This window comes from Lonchura striata, chromosome 10, assembly GCF_046129695.1.
Source record: "Lonchura striata isolate bLonStr1 chromosome 10, bLonStr1.mat, whole genome shotgun sequence".
In the NCBI taxonomy this organism is placed as follows: domain Eukaryota; kingdom Metazoa; phylum Chordata; class Aves; order Passeriformes; family Estrildidae; genus Lonchura; species Lonchura striata.
In genome coordinates, this window is record NC_134612.1 from 24,532,872 (window position 1) to 24,556,860 (window position 23,989).

At 49.9% G+C, this 23,989-nt stretch overlaps 1 protein-coding gene and 1 long non-coding RNA gene across 5 annotated transcripts; one reads left to right on the forward strand and one right to left on the reverse strand.

Moving 5' to 3' along the window:
* Positions 1-7,968, reverse strand: LOC110480379 (uncharacterized). Its single transcript, XR_002467101.3, has 2 exons — positions 7,776-7,968; positions 1-4,507 (listed from the first exon to the last, which is right to left on the reverse strand). It is a non-coding gene; the product is annotated as an uncharacterized LOC110480379 (long non-coding RNA).
* On the forward strand, positions 7,391-23,514 carry SLITRK3 (SLIT and NTRK like family member 3). Of its 4 annotated transcripts, none has more exons than XM_077785742.1 (5): positions 8,583-8,974; positions 9,254-9,669; positions 10,605-13,668; positions 21,325-21,382; positions 21,834-23,514. In XM_077785742.1, exon 3 carries the CDS (start codon positions 10,623-10,625, stop codon positions 13,458-13,460), a length of 2,838 nt encoding a protein of 945 aa, XP_077641868.1. In that variant the 5' UTR covers positions 8,583-8,974; positions 9,254-9,669; positions 10,605-10,622; the 3' UTR covers positions 13,461-13,668; positions 21,325-21,382; positions 21,834-23,514. The 4 variants fall into 4 exon arrangements, with proteins under 4 accessions (XP_077641869.1, XP_077641868.1, XP_021403934.1 ...); XM_021548259.2 differs by having other exon boundaries at positions 9,587-9,669; XM_077785743.1 differs by lacking the exons at positions 8,583-8,974; positions 9,254-9,669 and adding an exon at positions 7,391-7,445.
* The last annotated feature ends 475 nt before the right edge of the window (positions 23,515-23,989 follow it).

Below are 23,989 nucleotides of genomic sequence, written 5' to 3' on the forward strand. Positions count from 1 at the left end.
AAACAGCTGCTGTAAACCTATTTTCATTGATTTTTTTTTTCCTAAAAGGGTTAACACAATAAAACACAATTAGCCTTGAATTATCCTGGATTTGTTGGATATTTAGCTTGAAACATTCACATCACCTGGCCTGCAGTGTCACCATTTCACTTCAGCCTCCAACTTCACCCCTTGGTATTGCTCAGCAAGGAGGGAAGGGCAAATCAGACAGCACCAGCTCAAAAATATGCTCAGATTTTGGCAGCCAGATTGCTGCTGACCACCCAGAGGACAGGTGTGACACGTATTTATGGGCTTGATTGTAAACCAATATCCGTCCATTTCGTTTATGAGCCCATTACATGTTTTTTATTTTGACAGTTCCACCGCCGTGTTCCCGCAGTCTTCTGGCCATAAACTGCTCACAGTAGGATGTGGAGCTTATTATTTGGTGTGTGGGCACTGAGCACCCCACAAGCTGATCAGCTATGGACAATTTATTCATTGGATTTTAAGCCCAGTTAAATCAACAGCTAAAAGGGAGCCCCGCTCACACTCCCTGGAACTGCAAACATTCGATGCTGTGAAAGCAGGGAGGAAATTGTTACGGATTTTACATTCCAACATTACCCTCATGCCTAAGATTTTATCTCTATTCAGGAATCCCAGTGCTCAGAGCTTGTTGTAAATCTGCTTATTTGAGATTTTTTCCCCAAAGTTCTGAAAGGTGACTTCCCAAGGAGCTGGTATTTCCCAGCTATCCAGCCAGCCAGACGGAGATGGATGGTGCAGAAAGAGAGAAAATGAATGGAAAATAAAAACCCTAAACACAGGACCCTTGAAAACTTGCAGATGTGCACAAACAATCCGAGAATGCAGGTGAGCAGGCATGTGGGTGTTTGTGTATCCATATACCCATGTATATACTTCCAAGAAGATGATTTTAGCCAATTCCATGAATTCAGGGCCAGGATATGAAATGCCCTGAACACTACTTAGCCACGTTGATCTAGAAAGCTTCAATCCTTTCATGTTACATTTTTTATGTCATTGTTTCTATTGGAACCTGGTTCCAAATCTGCTTTTTACTGGATTTTCTCCCTGTGTTTATCGACAATATATTTATTTTAAGGAGCGTAATATATGGTCACAAGCAATTTGTCCCTCAGCATGAACAGCCACAGGATTGTGGGGTTGTGACCTCCTTAGCCACTCTCTCCATCAAATATATTTGGTATCAATCTAAATTCCAAATTAAGAGCAATTTATTGTTCTCTCTCTGATGTTATTTGTCAAAAGCAGAGTGTTCCCTTTATTTTTCAACATAATCTTTTATAATTCAAAAGTATTGTCATTTTCCTTCCACTCTTCCATTCAGAACTATCCTAATTTACTCTTTCCTGGGTGAATCTGGCTTCCTAGACCTCTGGTTCTCTTTGCATATCCACATGTAATGACTCCTTGGATGAAGTGACCAAAAATCGCAGTTCCCAAAGTTCCTGGTGAAAGAAATTTGGTCTTTTGTAAAAGTGCCAAAACCTTGGAATTTGAAAAAGAAAACCAGAAATTTCCCTCTTCAACAAAATTATATCAGAGAAGGAATCAGGGAACTCCTGCATGTAAAGTAGCCACGATATTTGATTTCTGATGGCAATTTCCAGAAGGACTCCTGGCTGGTGGGAAAGAGGGAGAGCAGTTCTCTTCCAGAGGTCACTTAGAGCTGCAGGCCGAGGAGGACACTCAGCTCATTTTGGCTCTCACCGTTTCATAATTTTAACGTAAGAAAAATTGCATCCTAAGTGCCTGCTGATGAGTTAATGCACCACGCACCGGAAACCCAAGAACTGCAGTGTTGGTGTTAGGAGACAGCCACAAGTTCAGGCCCCAAACCTCTTTGGCCATTTTTAGAGGTGCATTAATCCACAACTTCCATTAGGGATAAGTGGAATGGGAGTGAGTCAGCTCATCTTGAACTTCCCAGTGAGCCCGTTTTGGATGAAAGGTCACCTTCTGTCCTTGGGAGCAAAACAAAACTGGGGCAAGAGTTGCAAGAGCAGAGCAGACATCATTGCCATCATCCTCTCCATGGCTAGTGAACTCCTTTTTCCATGAGATTAAAATGACTTCATCTCACTAACTCTTTTCAATCAGTTCTGTCTCCATGTCCTAACTGTCCTCGAAGAGGAAAAATCCTGGAATCACAGAATGGTTTGAGTTGGAAGGGACCTTAAAACCCATCCAGTGCCACCCCTGCCATGGGCAGGGACACCTTTAGTGTCCCAGGCTGCTCCAAGCCCCAGTGTCCAACCTGGCCTTGGGCACTTCCAGGGATTCAGGGGCAGCCACAGTTGCTCTGGGAAACAGTGCTAGAGCCTCACGACCATCACAGCCAGGAATTCCTTCCCAAATCCCATCTAACTCTACTCTCTTGAAGCCATTCCCTGTGTCCTGTCCATCCATCCCTTCTCCAAAGTCTCTCTCCATCCTTCCTCCAACTCCTCCAGGCCACAGTGAGCTCACCCCAAAGCTTCTCCTCTCCAGGCTGGACAACCCCAGCTCTCCCAGCCTTTCCTCCCTGCAGAGCTGCTCCATCCCTGGGATCATCCTGGAGCCTCCTCTGAGCCATGCCAGGGATCTTAGGAAAAGGAGGAGAGGAGGAAATGGAGAAGGAACAGCAGTAAACAGAAAATTCTGAACACAAGTGGCATCACCGACATCACTAAAAGTAGGCTCGAGTCTGATCTGAAAAGCAATTTCGAATATGAGCTTTTCTTTCCAAATGAGCAGTAAGTGCCTTCCTTCACCCAGAATTTGGTGCTTTCTATTACATTTTAAATTGATTGGCTTTATGGCCCAGTGCTGGGGAATTGCCCTAGCATGATCTCGTCAGGCTCGTGTTTCTAATTCTGGCAACTCTAAATCCAGATGCCCTGAAAATCCAGGCTGTTGCTTACAGCACATACTGGAGGTTAATCTCCATTTCTGTGTACCCAGGCAAAATCCAGGAATTGGGATGTATGGAAGATTAGCCCACAAGGTGAAAAGGAAAGGAAGCCAAAGAAGAAATTGCAATAGAAAATGTCCACATGCAGAGTGTGGAGGTGTCAAAATAAACCACAACCATTATTCCACAACAAGAATTCAAGCAGGTTTTCTGCATTATCTAGGATTTTTCTAATGGGAGTAGTGAAATTGCCATCTGAAGGTGTGTCCTGCCACCAGGATCTGTGAGCAATGGATGGAGAGATTCAGAAAACACAGTTCCAAGTCCATGTTCTTCCTCTCTGTGGTCCATGTTCAGCCTCCTTTAGGACATTAAAACCTCCACTTGGGCTGCCAGGTGACAAGAAGCCTCTCTACTGAATAAAAAGGGTTGAAAAGGCTGCAGCACATTGTCCTGATGGAGGAAAGGAGGTTGTGGACAGGTGGAGGTCAGACTCTTCTCTCACATACCAGGTGATAAACAAGAAAAAAACAGCTTTTCATTGTGCCAGGAGAGGTTTAGGTCGGGTATTACGGAAAAATTCTTCATCAAAAGGGTTGTCCAGCACCGGAAGAGGCTGCTCAGAGAAGTGGTGGGATCACCATTCCTGGAGCTGATTTAAAAACACCTGGATATCCATTAGGAACGTGGTTCAGTGCTGGGCTAATGGTTGGACTCGATGATCTCAGAGATCTTTTCCAAGCTGAGTGGCTCCACGATTCTGGGATGTGGCTGCAGGAGGGTGGGAAGGGCTGGAGGAGCCCTCTCAGGGCTGGAGGGTGGATCAGAGGTCTCAGCTTGGGTGGGAACAATGCCCTGGGGGCATTATTTTGCCTTGGATCCGTGCATGAAATTCCAGCTGCTGCCAGAGGAAGCTGAGTGTGCCCACCCAGGGCTCTGATCATCCCAGGAAAGGCTGAGGAGAAGCTCATATATAAGTGGAGTGTGGAGCTGTTTGGTTTTTTGTTTTGGTTTGGGTTTTTTTTGACACTAGCTATAATAAATATTAACACATTTACAAAAAAACATTTTTGGGTTTCAAGGGGAAAAAAAAGCTACAGCTGAGTGTGGTTCACCAGAAGGAAATACCCAAAGCTGTTGAAACATTAGATAAAAAAACTGATCTTGAAATGTCAGGAATCAGTGAGGATAACAACTGTCAATTTTGTCCAATAAAACCTCCCTTTTATTTTGCCTACTTTGCTCTTTTATTTTTAATAGCTATCCATTAAAATTATGGCACCCACAATTTGCTGGTATTTGCTGTTCTGTTTTAATGCTGTCTATTAGTTCTTCCCTCCTTTCCTTTTAATATTTACACATATCATCAAATGCTGGGCAAAATTTCTCTGCTGGGAAAAAAAAAAATCCCATGAGTATAAACCAATCACAAATAACTTGTTACTGAGGCCATGGCTGGGCTTTCTGTACTGCTCCAGTGTCCTATTGAGTTTCAAGTAGCACTTTTATATTAGAAAGAATTCATGTTAATATCATGTGGTGCATTGTTATTTCTTAGCTTCATCAGAAAATAGAACAACTGTCCTGCAAAAAAAAAAAAAAAAAATCAACAGTTATGCCTTAATAAATAACTGATAATGAGTGGGCTAAGAAAAAAATTGTGGCCAAGAGCATCAGTTCGACTTAAGCTACTCCAGCCTGAAGGATTCCAGCTGGAAAAGCCTAGTTTAAAATTCTTACACTTCCTCCATTTCATGTGCACTCAGCAATGCTTATGCAGCTCAAATAATCCCTGCCTGTACTGAATATATGGCGTGGCAAATGCCAGCAGTGTATGGAAAACAGGATCCAGCCTCCAGCAGAGCAGCCAGAACGGGATGAAGGGACCTGAGCAGCAGCTGAGCCTTGGGCTGAGCTCTCCCAGGGCTAACAGGACCCTCCAGCAGCCAGGGAAAGCTCTGCAGGGGCTGGGGGGGACAGGACAAACCCCTGCGTCCAATTTGGGAGCCCTCGTAGGGAGGCTGAGCTGTTGATACAACAGCAAGAGAGGTTGTGGTCCCTAAAACACCCCTGGGACAATGTGACAGAGATTTAACAGAAATTGTGTCCTCCAGAGAAGGGCTAGAGGTAAATTCCAGCTGATGATTCTGTTTCTCCGTCTGTGTTTGTTAAATTAATTAAGGAACAGAGAGGGAATAAGAAAAGTGAAGCCTCATCAACTGCTTCACTGACTGCTGCACAAAGACTCTCAATTCTGACTGTCCTCTATCAACATTTTCAAAAACACTAACATGTCTTCTTCTTCTTAAATAACTTCTAATATAGAATCCCAAGGATATTTGAAAGGCTCTCTACAAATAAAAGGGAGAGGGGAACCTCAGTATTGAATATGAAAACACCATGCAATACAGGAATCTCGTGGGGACAAGGAGAGGGGTTATCAGGGCAGGGAAGGAGGTTAAGCTGAGCTTTGAGCCCAGTCTAATGGCATGAGCCTCTTGCAGCCTGTGCAGCTGGGAGTGTTTCTGCCCAGGGCCAGGAGAGCTCAGCTCTGTGCTCTGCAGAGCTCTGGCCTTCCCTAAATTCCAGGATTTCCACTGAGGAACGTGGCAGGGAGAGCCACGGGATGTTCCTTCTGAGCTCCTGGAGCATCTCTCCCTGGAGCACCGGGCTGGCAGCTCTGCCAGGCAGGAGATCCCAGCAGGGATCAGTGATCCCATCAGGGAGCAGCACACCCCGCTGGGATCTCCCTGCTCCCCTGCCAGCCTGGGCTCCCACAGCCTCTCCTGCCCCAGAGCTGGCAGCTGGAGCCCATCCCTGACTGCCCTGCAGGGTGGCCAGGGCTTTGGGGCAGAAATGCAGCTGGAGCTGTGTTCCAACCCTCCCAACACTCGGACCCAGCACCCCCAAACTCCTCCCGACCTTAACAAACCCAGCGGGCTGGGAAGCAGCTCCCATTTTGCAAGAATTACAGCAGAGCTTCCCTCCCCCTTGCACTACTTATTGCTTTTGCCCTTGCCATGGATTGCTGGAGACAGAGAGACTAGGAAAGCTCAGAATATTTCTTTCTGGACAGTCAGGGCGAGCTCTGGGAGAAAACTCCCTCTTTTCTCTCCACCACCGCCACTTGTGCTGGGAAGGGCAGGGAAGGGAAGGGGATGGTTCCCACTGCAGGCTGCCTGGAGCGCTCCGTGCCTGCTGAGCAGTGACTGCAGCAGGGGAACGCTCTCCTCTGGTGGCAACAGAGCCCTGTAAGGATATTTCTGCAAGGTACAATAATTGCCCAAGCATCCACCTCTAAGTTGGGTCTCCCTCCCTTGTTGTCACAATAAGGGGGGAAAGGTGCATTTCAATATTTCAGTGCTGACAACTGAGGCTGGCAAGAGGCAGCCAAAGGGCACCTGCCAGCTCCCACCCTGCTGACAGCATCCCCACAGCTCCAGGATGGGCTTTGGCAAGGAGATAGCTCGCTTGCCAATAACCATAATTGTCATTAATAACCGAGTGACGTCCTAATCTGGGTTACATCAGCCGTCCCCTTCCCCGGAGCTGCTGCCAGTCACACTCACACCGAGCAGAGACACGAGGGCCGGGAGCTGCTGTGGCTGGAGGAAGATGAAGGCGATGGCCCGAGGTGACTTCTGCCTCCTGGCTCAGGGGACAAGGGGACATGGCCCGGACAAACCCTGGGAGAGGCGCCTCTCTGTGTGGATTTGAGTCTCCTCAGCCCTCTGGGAAACTGCGGGGGCACAAAGGATGGAAAGGGAGGTGCGGGGCCATCCCCTCCCTCCTCCTCCCCCGGGGCATCCCGCGGGGCTGTCCCGTGTCCCAGGCGGGCAGGGGGCACAGGGGTGTCCGTGTGTCCCTGCCTGCGGGGCAACGCGGCGGGATGTGCGTGCATCCCCGCAGCGCTCCCTGCTCCGCATCCCAGGGCCATCCCTGCCCTCTGCCAGCCCCTCTGCACGACGCGACGGCCGGAGCCCCGGCAGGGAAAACGAGCGATATTCGGGGGCCTTTGGGAAAGTTGCAGGTCAAGGCTCCCTGCCCCCGCGCACCGCGACCCTGCTCCAGGGGCGGCATCCATGGGGAAGGGGGGCTGCCCCCCAAACCCAGCGGGGTTTGCTCCCTCAGGTCGCTTTCCTGAGTTGCTGCCAAGCCCCTCCGTGCGAGCTTGTTGCAAGAACAAACTGTTGTGATTCCCCCTTTGGCCCTTTATTCCCCGCCTCCCCCCATTCCGAACGGGGGGTGTCAGCGCACGGAGCCCGCCGTACCCCATGCCGCTCCCGCGTCAGAAAATGAATGATGCAGCAATTTAATTAGGAGGGAGCGGTGCGTCCATATTGCACCGCTGGAGGAGAGCTCGGCAGCCGGGGGAAGATGGTGCGCGTCCGCGGGCGCGGAGGCTGCGCCCCTGCCCGCGCAGAGCGGCGCCGGGGCGGCGGGACCCCGCGGAGCGCCCGGCACCTCCCGCCCGCGCCCGCGGCTCTGCCCCTGAACTTTTCGCTCCCGAGCCGCGGTTCCAGTTAAGTCTCTCCCGGCCGAGCCACCGCGGGGTGCGGGAGGGGGGTCCGCGTTCCGCGCAGAGCGGGGGGCTGCGGGATGCCCCGGGCAGTTCCGCGGAGACCCGCGCAGATGCGTGCGCGGGGCCGGGCGGGCGCGCAGGGATGCGCAGGGGTGTGCGCGGGTGCGGAGAGCGGGGCTCACCTCCTGCCCTGCCCGCAGCCCTTCCCTCCCGGCTGGCCGAGCCCCGGGGCGGGCAGAGCCCCCCGAGCCCCCTGCGCATCTCACCCACCAACTTTCACCCGCTGCGCGCCCCTCCGCGGATCCGCCGCGCCCCGCGCAGCCCCGTTACCTGCGGCGGCTCCCGGGGCGGGCGGGCACCGCGGGCGCGGCCCCTCCGCCTCCGCGCACACGGCGGGAGGATGCGGGAGGCGCCGGTGTCTCCCCGAGGTGTTGGGCTCCGCGGGAAGCTGCGGGATCCCGGCGAGGCTCGGGACGGGCGGGCAGCGCGGAGCGGAGCAGGCGCTGGATGCGGAGCGGGACCCCCGGGCTGCTCCCCGCCGCAGCCCTCGGCTGGCTCTCGCAGGCAGAGCAGCTTTGATTTCCTCCAGACTTGGGCTTTTTGTTCCGTTCCCCCCCACCTTATTTTTTTTTTTTTTTTTTTTTTTTTTTGGAAAGGGGAGTGCGGGGTGAGTGCAAATTCTGCCCCATCCCGGCGGCTTTTTTCCCCTCTCTGATTCTTCTCAGGTTTTTTTCCTCCCTCATCTGCCCGTTTCCCACTTCCCTTCCTCTCCACCAACCAGCCCCCTCCTTCCCTCTTTAAAAAAAAAAAAAAAAAAAAAAGAAAAAGAAAAAAAAAAAAAAGAAGGAAAAAAAAAAAAAAAGGTTAGGAAAAAAAAACTGTGTAGTCAGGGCTTCCCAAATGCGCGCCCCCGACCTGGAGCCGAGCGCGCCCCCTCCGTTTGTTCCCCTTCTCGGAGCTGATTTTCATGACGTGGAGGAGCCTGATCCAGGGCAGGAGCGGCAGCGCACACACACACACACACACACACACACACACACACGCACACGCACACGCACTCACACCCGCGCGGCCCCGCAGCGCCCCGCACCGCGCACAGCCGCGCACGCAGCGCACCGCGCTCCGCCGCTGCTGCCCGGGGAAGGCGGCGGCGGCGCTGGAGCCTGCAGCAGCCCCTCTCCTCCCTCCTCCATTGAGTGTGCCAAACAGCAGCTCTGCATCCTAAAAAGGATCATTGAGGGGCTCATTGCATTCCCAGCACGTTTCAGGCTTGCTTCTTTTTTTTTTTTCCTCTCTCCTTTTTTTTTTTTTTTTTCCTTTTTTTTTTTTTTTCCTTTTGCCTCAGCTTCAGCAGGAGTAGAGAGAGAGGGAGAGAGAGCCACAGAGAGGGAGAGGCAGAGACAAACCAGCAATCTTTAAACTCGAGCTTTCTTTTTTTTCCCCTTCCTTTCTTTTGCCTTTTTTTTTATTTTTATTTTTTTTTTAATTTTTTTTTGGTAACGATGTGCTAAAATCTCTCCTGCAAACCGGTAAGTACAACCTTTCTGGATCCTTTTGTTTCCGCCTAGGGTCAAAGACACCCCCCTCTTCCAAAAAGAAGATATAATAATCCTCTTTATTTATTTTTTTATTTTTATTAGAGCCCTTGCAGAAGAGAACTTAAGTGGCTAATATTTTGCAAAGGAGACAGAGAGATTGATACTGCAATATAGCTCTCGTCTCTCTCCCTTCTCCCCAATTAGATGCTGGTTTTAATTGCAGAGGGTATTTCTCTTTTCGTGCTTTCAACCATCTCCTCTTTCCCACAGGGGAGGGTTTCATTTGCAAGTTGATCCTAAGGATTTCTGTTCCTCTGGCATTTCTCTCCCCTAAATGCATCTTTCTGCTCTTAAGTTTACGGATTGGGGGCAATTTTTTCTAGTTCTTGCACGAGGAAGGCAAAAAGGACCTTTTTATTGGGAGATTGAGACTAAAAGCAATGATCGCTCCGAATCATTCTAATGGGCATTTCAGGGATTCAAGGAAGGCTGCATCACCACCGGTATTATTCCCATCCTTAGCGTTTCCCTGTGCCCATACATTTAAAATATCTGGTGAAAGGAAGGGTGAAACCATATGTTGAAGGAGCTGCATCTCATTAGGGCAGTGTTATTTTCATCTGATTGGAGAAGAATGGTGTCTTCATTCGGAATCGTGTATAGTAGGATAGAGAATTTATCGGCTGGTAAGTGTCAAGGTATTTTTTTTCTTCCACTTTCAGCTTTTAAACCGGGTCTCTTGCTTGCTCCTGGGGGCACAAAATGCCCTAATCCAAGGCAGGCTGAGCGTTTCAATCCTAGGTGCCTCTTCAGCTGTCACTTCCCTTTAGATCTGCTGATCGCATGGGCATGTGCTTTAGAAAGATTAATCATCTCTAAATGCTTTAATCAGCTAAAATGACTAATATGTGGTGTGTATTTATCTGATAATATACCAGTTGCATTAATTCACCGTCGCTTTTTGCGAGGGGAAGATTTCCTTCCCGAGCAGGGTCGTTAACCATTTACTCGGGTAAAGATGCTGTGGGGATTTCTGAGGGGAACCGTTCTGCCAGGGACAGCAGCAAAGCTCACACATTCCCTGGAACTCGCGTGTGGAATCTATCGAGCCGGGAGGGAGGGAGATGCGAAGGTGGAGGTTCAATAACTTTGGGAGTTTGCATGGATGAAGGATGTGGTGCGACACCGGAGAAATGTGCCCACACTCGGTGTGTTTCCCCCCCTGGAGTCGAGGTGGGCTGTGATGGCTCCCGGGCTAAAACTGCACCCGGGGAGGAGATCCGGGCAGTTCCGAAGCCTGGGAAACGTGGAGAGACGCAACACGTTCGGTGTGCTCGTGGTGCCGTGTGGGGCTGCATGTGCTGTCCTCTTTATAGGTGGCATTTACCACGGGGAGGGGAGCAAGGCAGGCTGCTATCGCGTGATGGAGCCCTCTAACATCTCTCAAGTATAAATCAGGGCAAGGCTCGCCCAGCCGACACCCCTGGAGTTGGTTGGGAACGTCTGCCCAACAACTGCTGAACTTTCCAGGAGCCCGACATGAGTCCAGCAGGTAGGGGCTTAGGAAAAAGAGAGGGGCAGGGCAGAAATACTGAAATCTGTGTTTCTCTTCCCGTTGCAGTTTTGTAAACGTCAACAAATGATGAAACCTTCCACGGCAGAGACGCTTCATAAAGGAAGGATGTTGTGGATAATTCTCCTAAGCACAATTGCCCTAGCATGGACTACACCTATTCCCTTGATAGAGGACTCGGAGGAACTGGATGAGCCTTGCTTTGATCCATGTTACTGTGAAGTGAAGGAAAGCCTTTTCCATATACATTGTGACAACAAGGGATTTATAAATATTAGTCAGATAACAGAGTCGTGGTCGAGACCTTTTAAACTTTATCTGCAAAGGAATTCCATGAGGAAATTGTACACCAACAGTTTTCTTCACTTGAACAATGCTGTATCTATTAACCTTGGGAACAATGCACTGCAGGACATTCAGACGGGGGCTTTTAACGGGCTCCGAGTTCTGAAGAGGTTGTATTTGCACGAAAACAAATTGGACATTTTCAGGAACGACACTTTCCTGGGTTTGGAAAGTCTGGAATATCTGCAGGCAGATTACAATGTCATTAAACGGATTGAAAGCGGGGCATTTCGAAACCTAAGTAAATTGAGGGTCCTTATCCTAAATGACAATCTTATCCCCATGCTTCCCACCAATTTATTTAAGTCTGTGTCCTTAACCCACTTGGACTTGCGGGGGAACCGCCTCAAAGTCCTTTCGTACCGCGGGATGTTGGACCACATTGGCAGGAGCCTGATGGAGATCCAGCTGGAGGAGAACCCGTGGAACTGTACGTGCGAGATTGTGCAGCTCAAGAGCTGGCTGGAGCGCATCCCCTACACCGCTCTGGTGGGGGACATCACCTGCGAGACCCCCTTCCACTTCCACGGGAAGGACCTGCGGGAAATCAAGAGAAGCAAGCTCTGCCCCATGCTGTCCGACTCCGAGGTGGAAGCCAGCCTGGGCATCCCTCAGCTGTCCTCCAGCAAGGAGAACGCGTGGCCTACGAAGCCTTCCTCCATGCTGTCCTCCTTCCATTTCACCGCTTCCTCTGTTGAGTACAAAACGTCCAACAAGCAGCCCAAGCCCACCAAGCAGCCCAGGGCGCCCCGGCCTCCCCCGACCCCCCGTGGCCTGTACCCCGGGCCCAACCAACCGCCCGTGGCTGCCTACCAGACCCGGCCCCCCATCCCCATCATCTGCCCCACCGGCTGCTCTTGCAGTTTGCACATCAATGACCTGGGCCTGACGGTCAACTGCAAGGAGCGGGGATTCCACAACATCTCCGAGCTCCTGCCCAGGCCCTTGAACGCCAAGAAGCTGTACCTGAGCGGGAATTTGATCCAGAAAATCTACCGCTCCGATTTCTGGAATTTTTCCTCCTTGGATCTCTTACACCTGGGGAACAACCGGATCTCCTACGTGCAGGACGGGGCGTTCATCAACCTGCCGAACCTCAAGAGCCTGTACCTGAACGGGAACGACATCGAGCGGCTCACCCCGGGCATGTTCCGGGGCCTGCAGAGTTTGCATTACCTGTACTTCGAGTACAACCTGATCAGGGAAATCCAGCCGGCGGCCTTCAGCCTCATGCCCAACCTGAAGCTCCTCTTCCTCAACGACAACCTGCTCCGCACGCTGCCCACCGACGCCTTCGCCGGCACCTCCCTGGCGCGCCTCAACCTGCGCAACAACCACTTCTTGGCGCTGCCGGTGGCCGGGGTGCTGGAGCACCTGCACGCCATCGTGCAGATCGACCTGAAGCTCAACCCCTGGGACTGCACCTGCGAGCTGGTGCCGCTGAAGCAGTGGCTGGAGGCGCTCAGCTCCGTCAGCGTGGTGGGCGAGGTGCTGTGCGCCAGCCCCGAGCCGCTGGCCCGCCGCGACCTGCGCTCGCTGGAGCTGGCCGCGCTGTGCCCCGCCGCGCTGCGCCCCGCCGCCGCCGCCGCCGCCGCCTCGCCGCCCGCCGCCGCCCCGCCGCCGCCCGCCGCCACCGGCGCGGCCGCCTACGAGCTGCCCCCGGCCGCCGCGGCCGCGGCCGTGCCGCTCTCCGTGCTCATCCTCAGCCTCCTCGTCCTCTTCTTCTCCGCCGTGCTGGTGGCCGCCGGGCTCTTCGCCTTCGTGCTGCGCCGCCGCCGGAGGAAGCTGCCGTTCCGCGGCCCGCGGGCGGAGGCGGCGGACCTGGGCGCGGTGCCGCTGCGCTGCCCGCGCCTCTTCCCCGAGGGCGGCGGCGGCGGCGGCGGCGGCGGCGGCGGGGGCGGCCCCGGGGAGCGGTCCCCGGAGAAGGCGCCCCCGGCGGGCCACGTCTACGACTACATCCCGCACCCGGTGACCCAGATGTGCAACAACCCCATCTACAAGCCGCGGGAGGAAGAAGAGGCGGCGGGCGGCGGCGGCGGCGAGGCGGCCGAGCTGCTGCGGGGCGGCGGCGAGCGCGGCTTCGCCCACCCCGCCGCCCCCGCCGCCGCGCCGGAGCCGGTCAGCAGCTACCGCACCTTGCTGGAGAAGGAGCAGGAGTGGAGCCTGGCCGTGTCCAGCTCGCAGCTCAACACCATCGTGGCCGTGCACCCCCAGCACCCCGCGGGCGGAGGGCTGGCGGCGGGCGCGCTCGGGGCGGCGGCGGCGGCGGCGGGGGGAGCCCCGCGGGACCGCGACCGCCCGCCGCCCTGCGCCGTGGGCTTCGTGGACTGCCTGTACGGCACCGTGCCCAAGCTGAAGGAGCTGCACGTCCACCCCCCCGGCATGCAATACCCGGACCTGCAGCAGGACGCCAGGCTGAAGGAGACCCTGCTCTTCGCGGCCGGCAAGGGCTTCCCGGACCACCAAACCCCCACAAGCGAATACCTCGAGTTAAGGGCCAAACTCCAAACCAAGCCGGATTACCTCGAAGTCCTGGAGAAGACCACGTACCGGTTCTGACCGCCGCCCCGCCGCCCGCCCGGCCCCGCCGCCCGCGAGCAGAGGATCCAGCTGTGCGCTCTGCCCCGCCAGATGTGCGCGCTGCGGGGCAGGGCCCTTCTCAGATCAGTAATCGACGAAGTGCCTTCGCAGACTTTTGCCAGCAGATGTTAATCAATCATTATTTTTTTATACTGAAACTGAGACTTTGACTGTGCCATGTCTAAAGGTATATTATTATTATTATATTATTATTATTATTATTATCGGGGATCTTTGTATTGATCCTGATTAAGTAAATTCTATGTGTGTCTCTTTCTCTCTTTTTTCTTTTCCCTTTTAGTTTCTTTATTGTTGTTGTTTGTTTTGTTCGTTGGCTCTTTTTTTTTTTCTCCCCTTTTTTATTTATTTTTTTTTTCCGTTGGCAGTAGACTTCCTTGATATTTTCCCTTGGAGGGGAGGGGGAGGGAAGATGGCATTTTCTTGGCCTGCTTTCTTCTTGCCCATCATGGCACAGATTCTGTACATTTATTTAACAGAGAGAGAGAGAAAAAAAAAAATAATAATGCAAAGAAGCAAACGAGCGCAGTTTGCTGCATGCCTGGAAACTGCAAGAGGGAAGGGAGGGGAGGGTCTTGCTCGAATGTCTCACTCTTGTCTCCCTCCCTCCCTCGCACGCACACTCCTCGCCCTCACCCTCCTCGCACCCCTCGCCAGCCCAGCCCCGCCAGGGGGGCTCGGGGGTCGCGGGGGGATCCCGGGGGCAGCCCCGGGGGCTGGGGGAAGCCACCCGGAGCCGAGCAGCCCAAAGGATGTCACCACGTGGCGCACACACCTAGGGGGATGCTCAGTGACACTTCATCATGACGCCATGGTTTTTTGGAGGACATCCGCACTTTCCTAATAAAAGCGACATGCAAATATGCAGAGAAAAAGAGGAGAAAAAAAAAAAAAAAAAACAAACCAAAAGCTAATGGGCACCTCTCACTAACAGCTTTGTAAGGAAGCACTTTTAATGTTTTCTCTCATGCACCCATACACGCACACACGCACACACACACAAAGGTACAACAATGTGCATATATTTATTCTGTAATTTCAAGTGAATATAAATTGTAAAGGTAATGTTAAATCATTGTACAGTGATGCGTCTGGTATAGCTTTCCTAATAAAACGTTTTGAAAAAAATTGCAGATATATATATATATATATATAGACCCCCAAATATATATATATATATAGGAATACAAAGCTTGAACCTGAAACTTCAGCTTCCTCCACAGAGATTTCCTTCCCCCCCATAACCTTGAACGCTATTTTATTAATAACAGTTCAATGCACTGTGATGTTAACAGAGAAAAAACCCTGTACAGCGTGTCTTGCCAAGATACCACCCGAGACTGTCACAAATCCGATTTGCGATCTGTATCCCTGCCGCACTGTCCTGACAGTTAAAAATATCGGGAAAATTGGGAGCGCATCCCTCCGGAGCGCTGGTTCCCGGCCTGCTGGAGGCACCGGGAGGCATCGCAGGGATGCTGCCGGTGCTGGCAGCGGGATGAGCAATTAGAGAGCTCCCACCCCTCCGGAGCGGGGATTTTAACCGCATTTCCAGTTTGGAATGCAAATAAAAAAACAAGCATCCCAGCGGCCGCGCCGCGCTTCTCCCACTCCCTCCGCAACCGGAGGGAGACCAAAGGCCATGGGATTCCATGGGATTCCATGGGATTCCATGGGATTCCATGGGATTTCCCTGCCCGGGCGGGTCCCGGTTGGTATCTTGTCCGCGTTGGTGTCCGGTCCCCGGCGGTGTCCGTCTGTCCCGGCGGTGTCCCCCTGTCCCTCTCTGTCCCTCTGTCCCGCTCTGTCCGTCTGTCCCGGTTCTGTCCATCTGTCCCGTCTCTGTCCCGGCTCTGTCCCGGTTCTGTCTGTCTGTCCCGGCTCTGTCCCGGCTCTGTCCCTGTTCTGTCCCGGTTCTGTCCATCTGTCCCTCTCTGTCCCGGTTCTGTCCCGCTGCCCCTCTCTGTCCCGGTTCTGTCCCGGTTCTGTCCATCTGTCCCTCTCTGTCCCGGTTCTGTCCCGCTGTCCCTCTCTGTCCCGGTTCTGTCCCGGTTCTGTCCCGGTTCTGTCCATCTGTCCCTCTCTGTCCTGGTTCTGTCTGTCTGTCCCGGCTCTGTCCCGTCTCTGTCCCGGTTCTGTCCCGGTTCTGTCTGTCTGTCCCGGCTCTGTCCCGGCTCTGTCCTGGCTCTGTCCCGGCTCTGTCCCGGTTCTGTCTGTCTGTCCCGTCTCTGTCCCGTCTCTGTCCCGGTTCTGTCCCGGTTCTGTCTGTCTGTCCCGGCTCTGTCCCGGTTCTGTCCCGGCTCTGTCCCTCTCTGTCCCTCTCTGTCCCGGCTCTGTCCCGGTTCTGTCCCGGTTCTGTCCCGCTGTCCCGGCTCGGTCCCGCTGTCCCGGGCGCGGAGCGCGGCCCCTCTCGGCCGCCAGGTGGCGCCGCAGCCCCAGCGCTGAGGCGGCGGCGGGGCCGGTGCGCCCGGGCTCGGTGCCGGGATCGATCCCGGGATTGATCCGGGATTCCATCCCGGACCCGATCCCGGATTCCATCCCGGGCCCGCTCCCGGCCTGGAGCCGCTCCCTGTCCCCGTCCGCCGCTCAGAATGCACCTGCCTTGAGAGCCCCAGAGAATGGGGCTTATCCAGAAATCCCAACGCGCCCTTCCCTCAGACCATTTGCTGAGCAGCCGGCAGGGTGAATTGAGGTTATTCCCCCAAAAGTGCTGCTGGGAGCGCTCCTGCCGATGGGAGCGGGGTCTGTCACCTCCTGGTGACATTGGTCACCTCTCGGTCACATCGCCGAGGTGCCCCTGCCCACCACCTGCCCTCTTTCCTTGGGGAACAGCCCCTCACAATGCGTTCTCACAGAAATAAACCCATAAATGATTGTTGTCCCCACAAAGTTGCCATGTACAGCTCCGGGCAGGATGCTCGTGGCGAGCTTTTTTCTCTTGGAGGTTCATTTCCCCAGCCTTGGTAGCAGCCGTGTGTGTCTGGAGAAGGGGGGACAGCTCCGAGCCTCTGTGACTCTGGCATCACCCTCCATGCCGGCAGTAAAAATATTGCACATTGCAATTTGCTCTGTTGAGTCGAGATTGTGTTTCCTCACTGCTGCCTTCAGCTCTGACCCGTTGGGGTTTGCTCATTTGTTTGTTTTGTTGAGTTTTTAATAGATAGTGGAAGAGCATGCACGTGCTAAGAGTATTAAACATGCGAGTGCAAAGGCCAGATCCTTCTTGCCATAATTGTAATAATTACATTGATAAGCCTACATGCAAGTGATGCGTGGAGCTGTATAAATCAGGTTAAAGTACAACCCCCAGTGAGAGTGGTGCTGTATACATTTGGCAATGTCCTCAAAACCCCAAGTGTTCATACTTGTATCCAAATAGAGTAAAGCCGGTTGCAAATAATGTTTATATTTTAATTAAACTGCAGAAAGGCAAGAGAATTTCATCCTTACTATTGGCGGTAATCTCACCCATGGACAGTGAGCAGATCTATTTATTCAGTGGAAATAAATTTGTTCTATGAGAATGGAATTTTGTATTAAAAGAGATAATTTTTGGCTTACGTTGAGTTATTTTTCTTTCCTTGCGTAGGAAACTTCCTTTTCCTTGTGAACTGAGATGATTTGGGGATGATTTGCTCTGGAAGTGTTGACAATGTCTAAGTGTGATGTCTAAAGGGTGTTTTGATGACTTTTATTTTGCTTTTTCATTGTGTTGAGCTGAGGCTGAGTGGGTAGCAGCATTCCTTTCCCACTGGAGGAAAGAAAAGTGGATCCATCATCTCTGACCTGCAGTGGGTGACACTTTGCATGCTCCAACCCAGATTCCTCCTAATTAATAGGGAGTATTAATGATAATTCTGTCTTTATCAGCAGTAGCATTGGTAGCATTAATGCTACTGGGAAGGAATCAAATAAAGTCAAATGATCTGCAGTTGAATTAGAGCTGTTTGATGGGATACAATGTGAAATAAATATTTTATTTTAGCTGATTTCATGGTTGTACAAGTACCTGGTGTCAGCCTGAGCAGCTCAGCCTGTGGTAGTAAAACCTGCAGCAAGTGTTTGGTTTATTCCCTCACTGACCATTGAAATTTTTCCTACAGGTGGAAAAGGTAAGCCAGGTAAGCCAGGTAAGCCCCGGTGCCAGCCAACAACTGCACACAGGGAAATGGAAAGGATGATCCTGGTGCTCAATTGTTGGTGCTTTTTGTGTTTTCTGGACATTGTCATTGATGTCACCATCACATTGTACCCTAGTTTAAAAATTCCTTTGGAAATGGCTTCACGGATCTCTTGAGTGTATCAACAGGGATAGAACGATGTCAAAAGTTATGGGATGAGTAATAATCTGAATTATGGAAAGCCTGTTGCCTACTGCTGTGATTAGAGTGTTACTGGAGAGTGAGAATCTCATTCCTTAGGAGATTCAGCGAGCATGAGTTAAGCTGTGGCAGCTCCAGATTTTGTCAGAGACCTTTCCAGACAAAACCACCTTTGAGTGTGGCAGCACAGCTGATTTGGTTTTAAACCAGAAATATCTGGGTTTGTCCAGCTTGTGTTCTCTGGGAGAACTTTGAGAGCACCAGAAGGGAAAGGTCTCTCCAAAATGTGAGGCTGCTCTTCTGAAGTACTTGGGTGTGCAAAGTGCTTGATGATCTCTGTGCTGCTTCCACTTGCTTCCAGCACCCACTCCACACCAAGAAGATGCCACGCTTGGGGTTGAGGTTTAACAGAAATGTTCACGTGAAGAGCAGCGTGTAGAAATGTAGAATTTGGCCCTAAGTGTGGGAGTTCATTGCTCAGGACATTTCTTTACCACGGGTGTGACTCCTGGCAGCGCTCCCACCACTCCAGGGTGAACTTGTTCCAGGATTGCCATTCATCCAAAGGCACTGGCTTTTACAACGTGGATTTATGGACACGGGGAAATCAGCCTGCTGTGTGCTGCATATTCCTATTTTCTGAGTTTTTCCGAGGCTTGGTTTTCAATCTGCAGCTGAGGTTCTCCGTGAATTTATGTCTGTATGTATTTGCGTGCACACAATTATGTATTTATACTGTACACAGTACCACACAGTTTTTCTCCATGGAAGAAATGCAAATTTACCCAGGATGTAGCTCACAACAGCTCTTTGTGAAAAAAATCCTATTTTTTAATTCTGATATGAATGGAAATATTTTTTTCCAGTTCTTGAAATATTTCTGGTTTGATTGGGCAGTGGAAGAATTGGAATGTGCTTGGAAAGAACCCTCGAGTGGGAATGAGTAGAGGCCCAGTTCTGTTCCCTTGGAATCCAATGTTGAAACCCCATTATGCTCAGTTTTAGTCAACAGACTTGAATGAAGAGCAAAATCTGATCTCAGAAAATTACAACATCTATTAAGTGGATTCAAGTATTTTGAGACAAGTACTCCATGGGACTGTTTCAGAATAAAATTAGTAATGGTACAGAGAAAATGAGTTTGCCATTAATTCAATAATTCTCTGATTGACCTCACTCACAAATTAACCAAACAATCTTTAAGGCTTTTGATTTGAAAGACAAATTTGTTTAGCTCAAATGTCATTGGTGACCAACTAGCCAAGATTAATAATGCAACAATTGCAAATTATTTAGAAATACTTTGTTAGTATTATCTTTTTCTTTGGGAGCAAGGATATGAAGGTCCCTTCCAACCCAGGGAATCTGTATTTCTGTGACTGACAGGCACTGAAAACTGTGTTTCCTAGAACTTCTTTAAAATGTCTTTTCCTTGTTCCTTACAGTTTTCCAGTTGTAAAATTCTGTCATTATCTCATTTTTGTTCAGGTTTTTGGGGCAGTTTGGCAGATTTCTATGAAAGCATTGACTTTTCTCAGAGAGCAAAGCACAGAGTTCCCCAGGAGGCTGCTGGGGTGACACTTGCAGGTTATTTTTGATCCCTGTGGAAGTGTTTGGAAACACTTCCCTGTGGTGGCATTTTCTCTGCTAAATTGGTCAGTAATTTGGTTTTTCTCAGGATAGTGTCAGATGGATCATTTTTGTGGGAAAATGAGAGGAAAAGGCTCAAAGAGCAGAGCTGCAGGAATGCTGGGTGGTCTCTGTAGGGTGGGTGGTGCATCAATCCTGATATTTCTGAATGTTAAGGCTGTGGATCTGAAGTGTGGGGTTTATTTTAATTAGAGGTGTGGACATGCAATACTCAGCTTTAGGGTGCCTTAAACAGAAGAACAGAGGGCAGAGCAAATATGAAATATTCATGACCAAGTCCTATGTACTGTGTCCTGAATCTTTAATGTCCATTTACTTTTCCTAACATCTTTATTTTTCCACTAGAACTTTCTAAATCTCTCAAGAATATCCTATACATTCTGTGAATCCTGAAGAGGTATTTCAGGTTAGCCAAGGAATGACTCTCTCTGTACTTGGGAATTCCAACAAATGCCACTACCTGTGGAGGAATATCCTGCCCATGGCATGGGGCACAGCAATTTGGCTGGTCCTTGGAGCACGGTGCCAGGGAGGGAGGTTCTCTGCAGTGCTCAGATTTTGCAGTAGGGCTCGAATGATTCCAAGCAGGAATTCCTGAATTGTGACAAATCACTTTTTTGGAATGGGAAAGAACTTCATTTGTGCTGCTGCTTCTGGTGGCACAGCCATCCCTGCTGGTGGTGGTGGCACCCAGCACCATTCCTGAGGAGGGGCTCCTGCGACAGGTACTCTAAAAACCAACCAAACAACCAAAAAAATAAAGCTGAAGAAGAATTTGGGCCTTTTTGTCCTACAGGAACCTTAGCTGAAGTTAGAGACATTCCCCAAATGTTATAGTGGCATTAATATACTGTTTATGAGGGTTTTATGCATTTTTTTTTTCTTGCTTTCCTTTGCTGTTCCAGAGACAGTAGATGGGTTACACCTTACAGAATTGCAGGAATGTACTTGTTGATCATTTTTTCAGGCTGTACTTGTTTAAAACTAAGTCAGTCCCAACTGTAACTGTCCTAAACTGAGTTTTATAGAAAGATACATAAACCTTTGGTTCTCTGCTTGTTCTCTAAATTATTTTATGTGTTTCAATATATATATAAAATGTCCATTATCTAAATAACCCTTGAACCAAAGTCTGTCTTTGAACTTTGGAGGCTTTGGCTTTGCAAATCAGAGCTAATTAATGGGTTGGATTGTCGGTTTGTTGGTTTGTTTATTTTTTGTTTGTTTGTTTGTTTGTTTGTTTTGTTCTGTGATTGTTCAGTTTGATTTTATCACTGGTATGACCAGAGAGAGAGAAACATAGCAGTGTGAAAATTCTCATAACAGGACTTCAATTATTGTGCTTCTTTTCTTTGGAGAGTGAAGGAGCTCTGCTCCAAAGGGTGTAGGAACTGCTGCTCAGAGCTGAAATATCTTCACTCTGCTGTGCCCTGGCAGTGCCCAGCACGGTCTGGCTCAAAGGCAAATGCTAGAAATGCCAATTAGTGAGATTTCAGTGTTGAATGGGCCAGCCAAACTGCTCCACCTGACAAATCCAGTCCTTGTGGTCCTGCACCACTGGAGACACCAGGTCTGTGTGTGCTGGGAGCACTGAGAAAATTCACATTGTGCTGCTTTGGTGAAAAATGAGCTTTACAAAAATCAGGCATTGGTAATGGACGCTGGCCAGTTAAGTTTGCCTGTCTTTTTTAGGGAGCACATCCAGGTTTCTCTGGTGCTGTTAAACTGCCATGCAAGGGCAGGACTGACCAGCTGTCCCCAAAGCACTGCTGGAATAAATCTGTAGCTAAATGCATTCTTCTTAATCAGAGAGACATTTCCTGTGGCATCACTTCTGTTATGTTTTCTTGCAGTGATCCAAAAGCCTGGCTGCTTTGGAAAGTGGATAGTATTGGCAAGCAAAGAAATATGGCAAGTAAAAAGTCTTTTTTAGATCCAGTTGATGTCAGTGTTTTCTTCAAAAAAAAAGGGCAAGTCACAGCCCTGAGGGGTCCTGAGGAGGAGTCAAGGCACTGATTAAGGCAGAGAGTAATTGTTCAGTCCATGCTTAATTCTCCCCTTCAGTTTTAAACCAATGAAAATCAAATGCCTCTCGCTGGCTTCGACACAGCCAATAACTACATTATATTCCTGTTGCAAACCCTGATTTTAGAGCAGGTAACAAACAGCTCCCACACCCTATTTTTCCTGCTTTTAGCCCAAACTCTCACCAGCCTGCAGGTTACTGGCATCCCCAAAATTTCTTTCACCTGTCTGCATGCACAGATCCTCCTTGGGTTTAGCAAACACCCTGACCCCTCTGTTTGTGCCTGGAGTGGAGACCAGCTGAAAACACAATTCTCTCTGTTGGGTTTTTCTGTAGAGTGGTGTATTGCACCTCGAGACCTCCCTGTGCCCCGCCTGGAGTGCCCTCAGCTCGCTGGCAGCCTGGCCAGCTTGGCCATGGTGATGTCCCAGGTTTGGCCAACCAGAGTCTGTCCAAGCCTTCAGAGCACAAAGCCCTGGTGAGAAGGATCTCTAACAGGTACGCATCAGGGAGAAGGAGGAGACCTTCCCAAAATTACTTGCTGTCAGCTCCAAGCAGGAGCGAGTGCCTCGTGTGTCACGGAAACGCTGAGTATGTGCTGTGCCTACTGTGTGTATATCTGAGTATGTACCTATAATTACACTATTGAAGTGTAAAATTCGAGCTTTGCAAACTTCTGGGAGGTTCAGGAATGTGGCTTGCTTTGGGCTGTAATTAAAATACGGGCATTTTGGTTTAAAAATAGCTCCTTTCCGACCTACATTCCCGATGTAGGTCAGTGGAGGCACTTCTCAGACATATTAGCATTTTGGACACTTAATCTTAGCAGCATATTGCATCTCCTAGAATAGGTTAGGAGAGGCAAGGCAGGAGGAACTGCTGCATCTCCAGTCACCCAGAGAGGTTGCCAAGTTTCTCAGGCACCAGAGAGGCAGAATAATGAGGATTATATTTAATTCTGGGCTGGAGAGACAACCGTGGGGTGTTGAGCAGAGGCAGCTCGGATCATCTTGGCTCTGTGGGGGAGGGAGAATTTATAACTCTAGCTGGCTCCAAAGCAAGCTGTGTGTGCATTTGCGTGTGTATATATATTTATATATATGTATATACAAATCTGGATGTGTATATAACACCCTGTGTACATATGTATGTATGTATGTATATGCCTACAGTGTACAAAATGTGTATCTATAGAAATGTATACATTTATATGAATTTCTATTTCTCTATATAAATAGTCATGCAACTAGGGGAAATCACATTTCCACGGCGTGACCTTTTCTGTAACACTCCCCCAAAAAGAAGCTGCTTCCATTAATGTCATATTGGCACAAATGACTTAAATTTTCTTTTCTGTTTTGAAAGGAGTGGTGCTTAGTGCCTGAGCACAAGCCTGGAAGGTTTTTACACTTCCAGAGGACTTCCAGTAAATCATGACTTGCTCCAGAGCTGTTCCACATTCGTGAAATAAAGTGGTGGCCAAAATGACTCAGGGCTGGTTTTATAGGCAAAGGAAAGGGGTTGTTGAGTGTGCATTGGAAACCTCTGCCATGTTCTCAGAGTTCTGATGGTGAAATACCTGCACTGCTAATTACTCTGGTTGCTGTTAATTTCCCAGCAACTGGCTTGAACAGGGGAAAAAAAAAATCCTGCTCTAAAGTTAAGTTATCTGAAGTTTGATTATGTTGCCTCAGTGATGTATGGATTTCCAATTAGGGTCAGGATGCTGGGCTGTAAATCAAGAATTTGAGCTCAGTAAACATCTAGTTTGGGATGTGTCTTTTCTGTTCTAATTGATTTTAAATCATTTCAATTCATCATCAGAACAAGCTATACCTTAATTCATGATAAGCTCAAAGAATTTCTCATTCATATCAGGGTGAATTTTGCACTTGACTTCGGTGGGGCTGAACGAGGTCAGAGCGTTTCATTCAGCACTGGCATAAAAAACAATCTTGTAGTTGTGCAATTATTAATTCAAATTGTAATTTTGTAATAAAAGCAGCCTAAAAATGAATTGCTAGTTATGTATTCTATGGTTATAGCACCTTTCTGTGGATGTGTTGGAGCTGGTGTTGGTTTTCATTTTGAGTTGCTGATCCTAACTCTGAGTTTGGCCCCGAGCAGAGCCAGAAGTGGCTCAGCCTTGGGAATACCAGACCATAAAACGCTGCATTTGAAAGGAAAACCTGGAGAGAACTGATCCCTCAGCATTCCTTGAGCTGTGTGCCCAGGAGTGCTGCCTGATTGCTGAATTGCCACATGCACTGTGCAAATATTCCAAGAGATGTAGGTCATGGGAGCGTGGATTTGTCACGGGGGTTTTGGCTCCCTGTGGCAGAACCCTTGTCTGATCCTGCAGAAAAGCCTCCCTGTGCCTCCACCCTGACTGAATATTCCCATTCCTGGTCCTTGGGGCAGGGTGGAAATGTCCTGCTGCCCTTCTGCCATCGTTTGCAAGCCGGGATGTGATTAAGAAAGAAAAAAGGGAG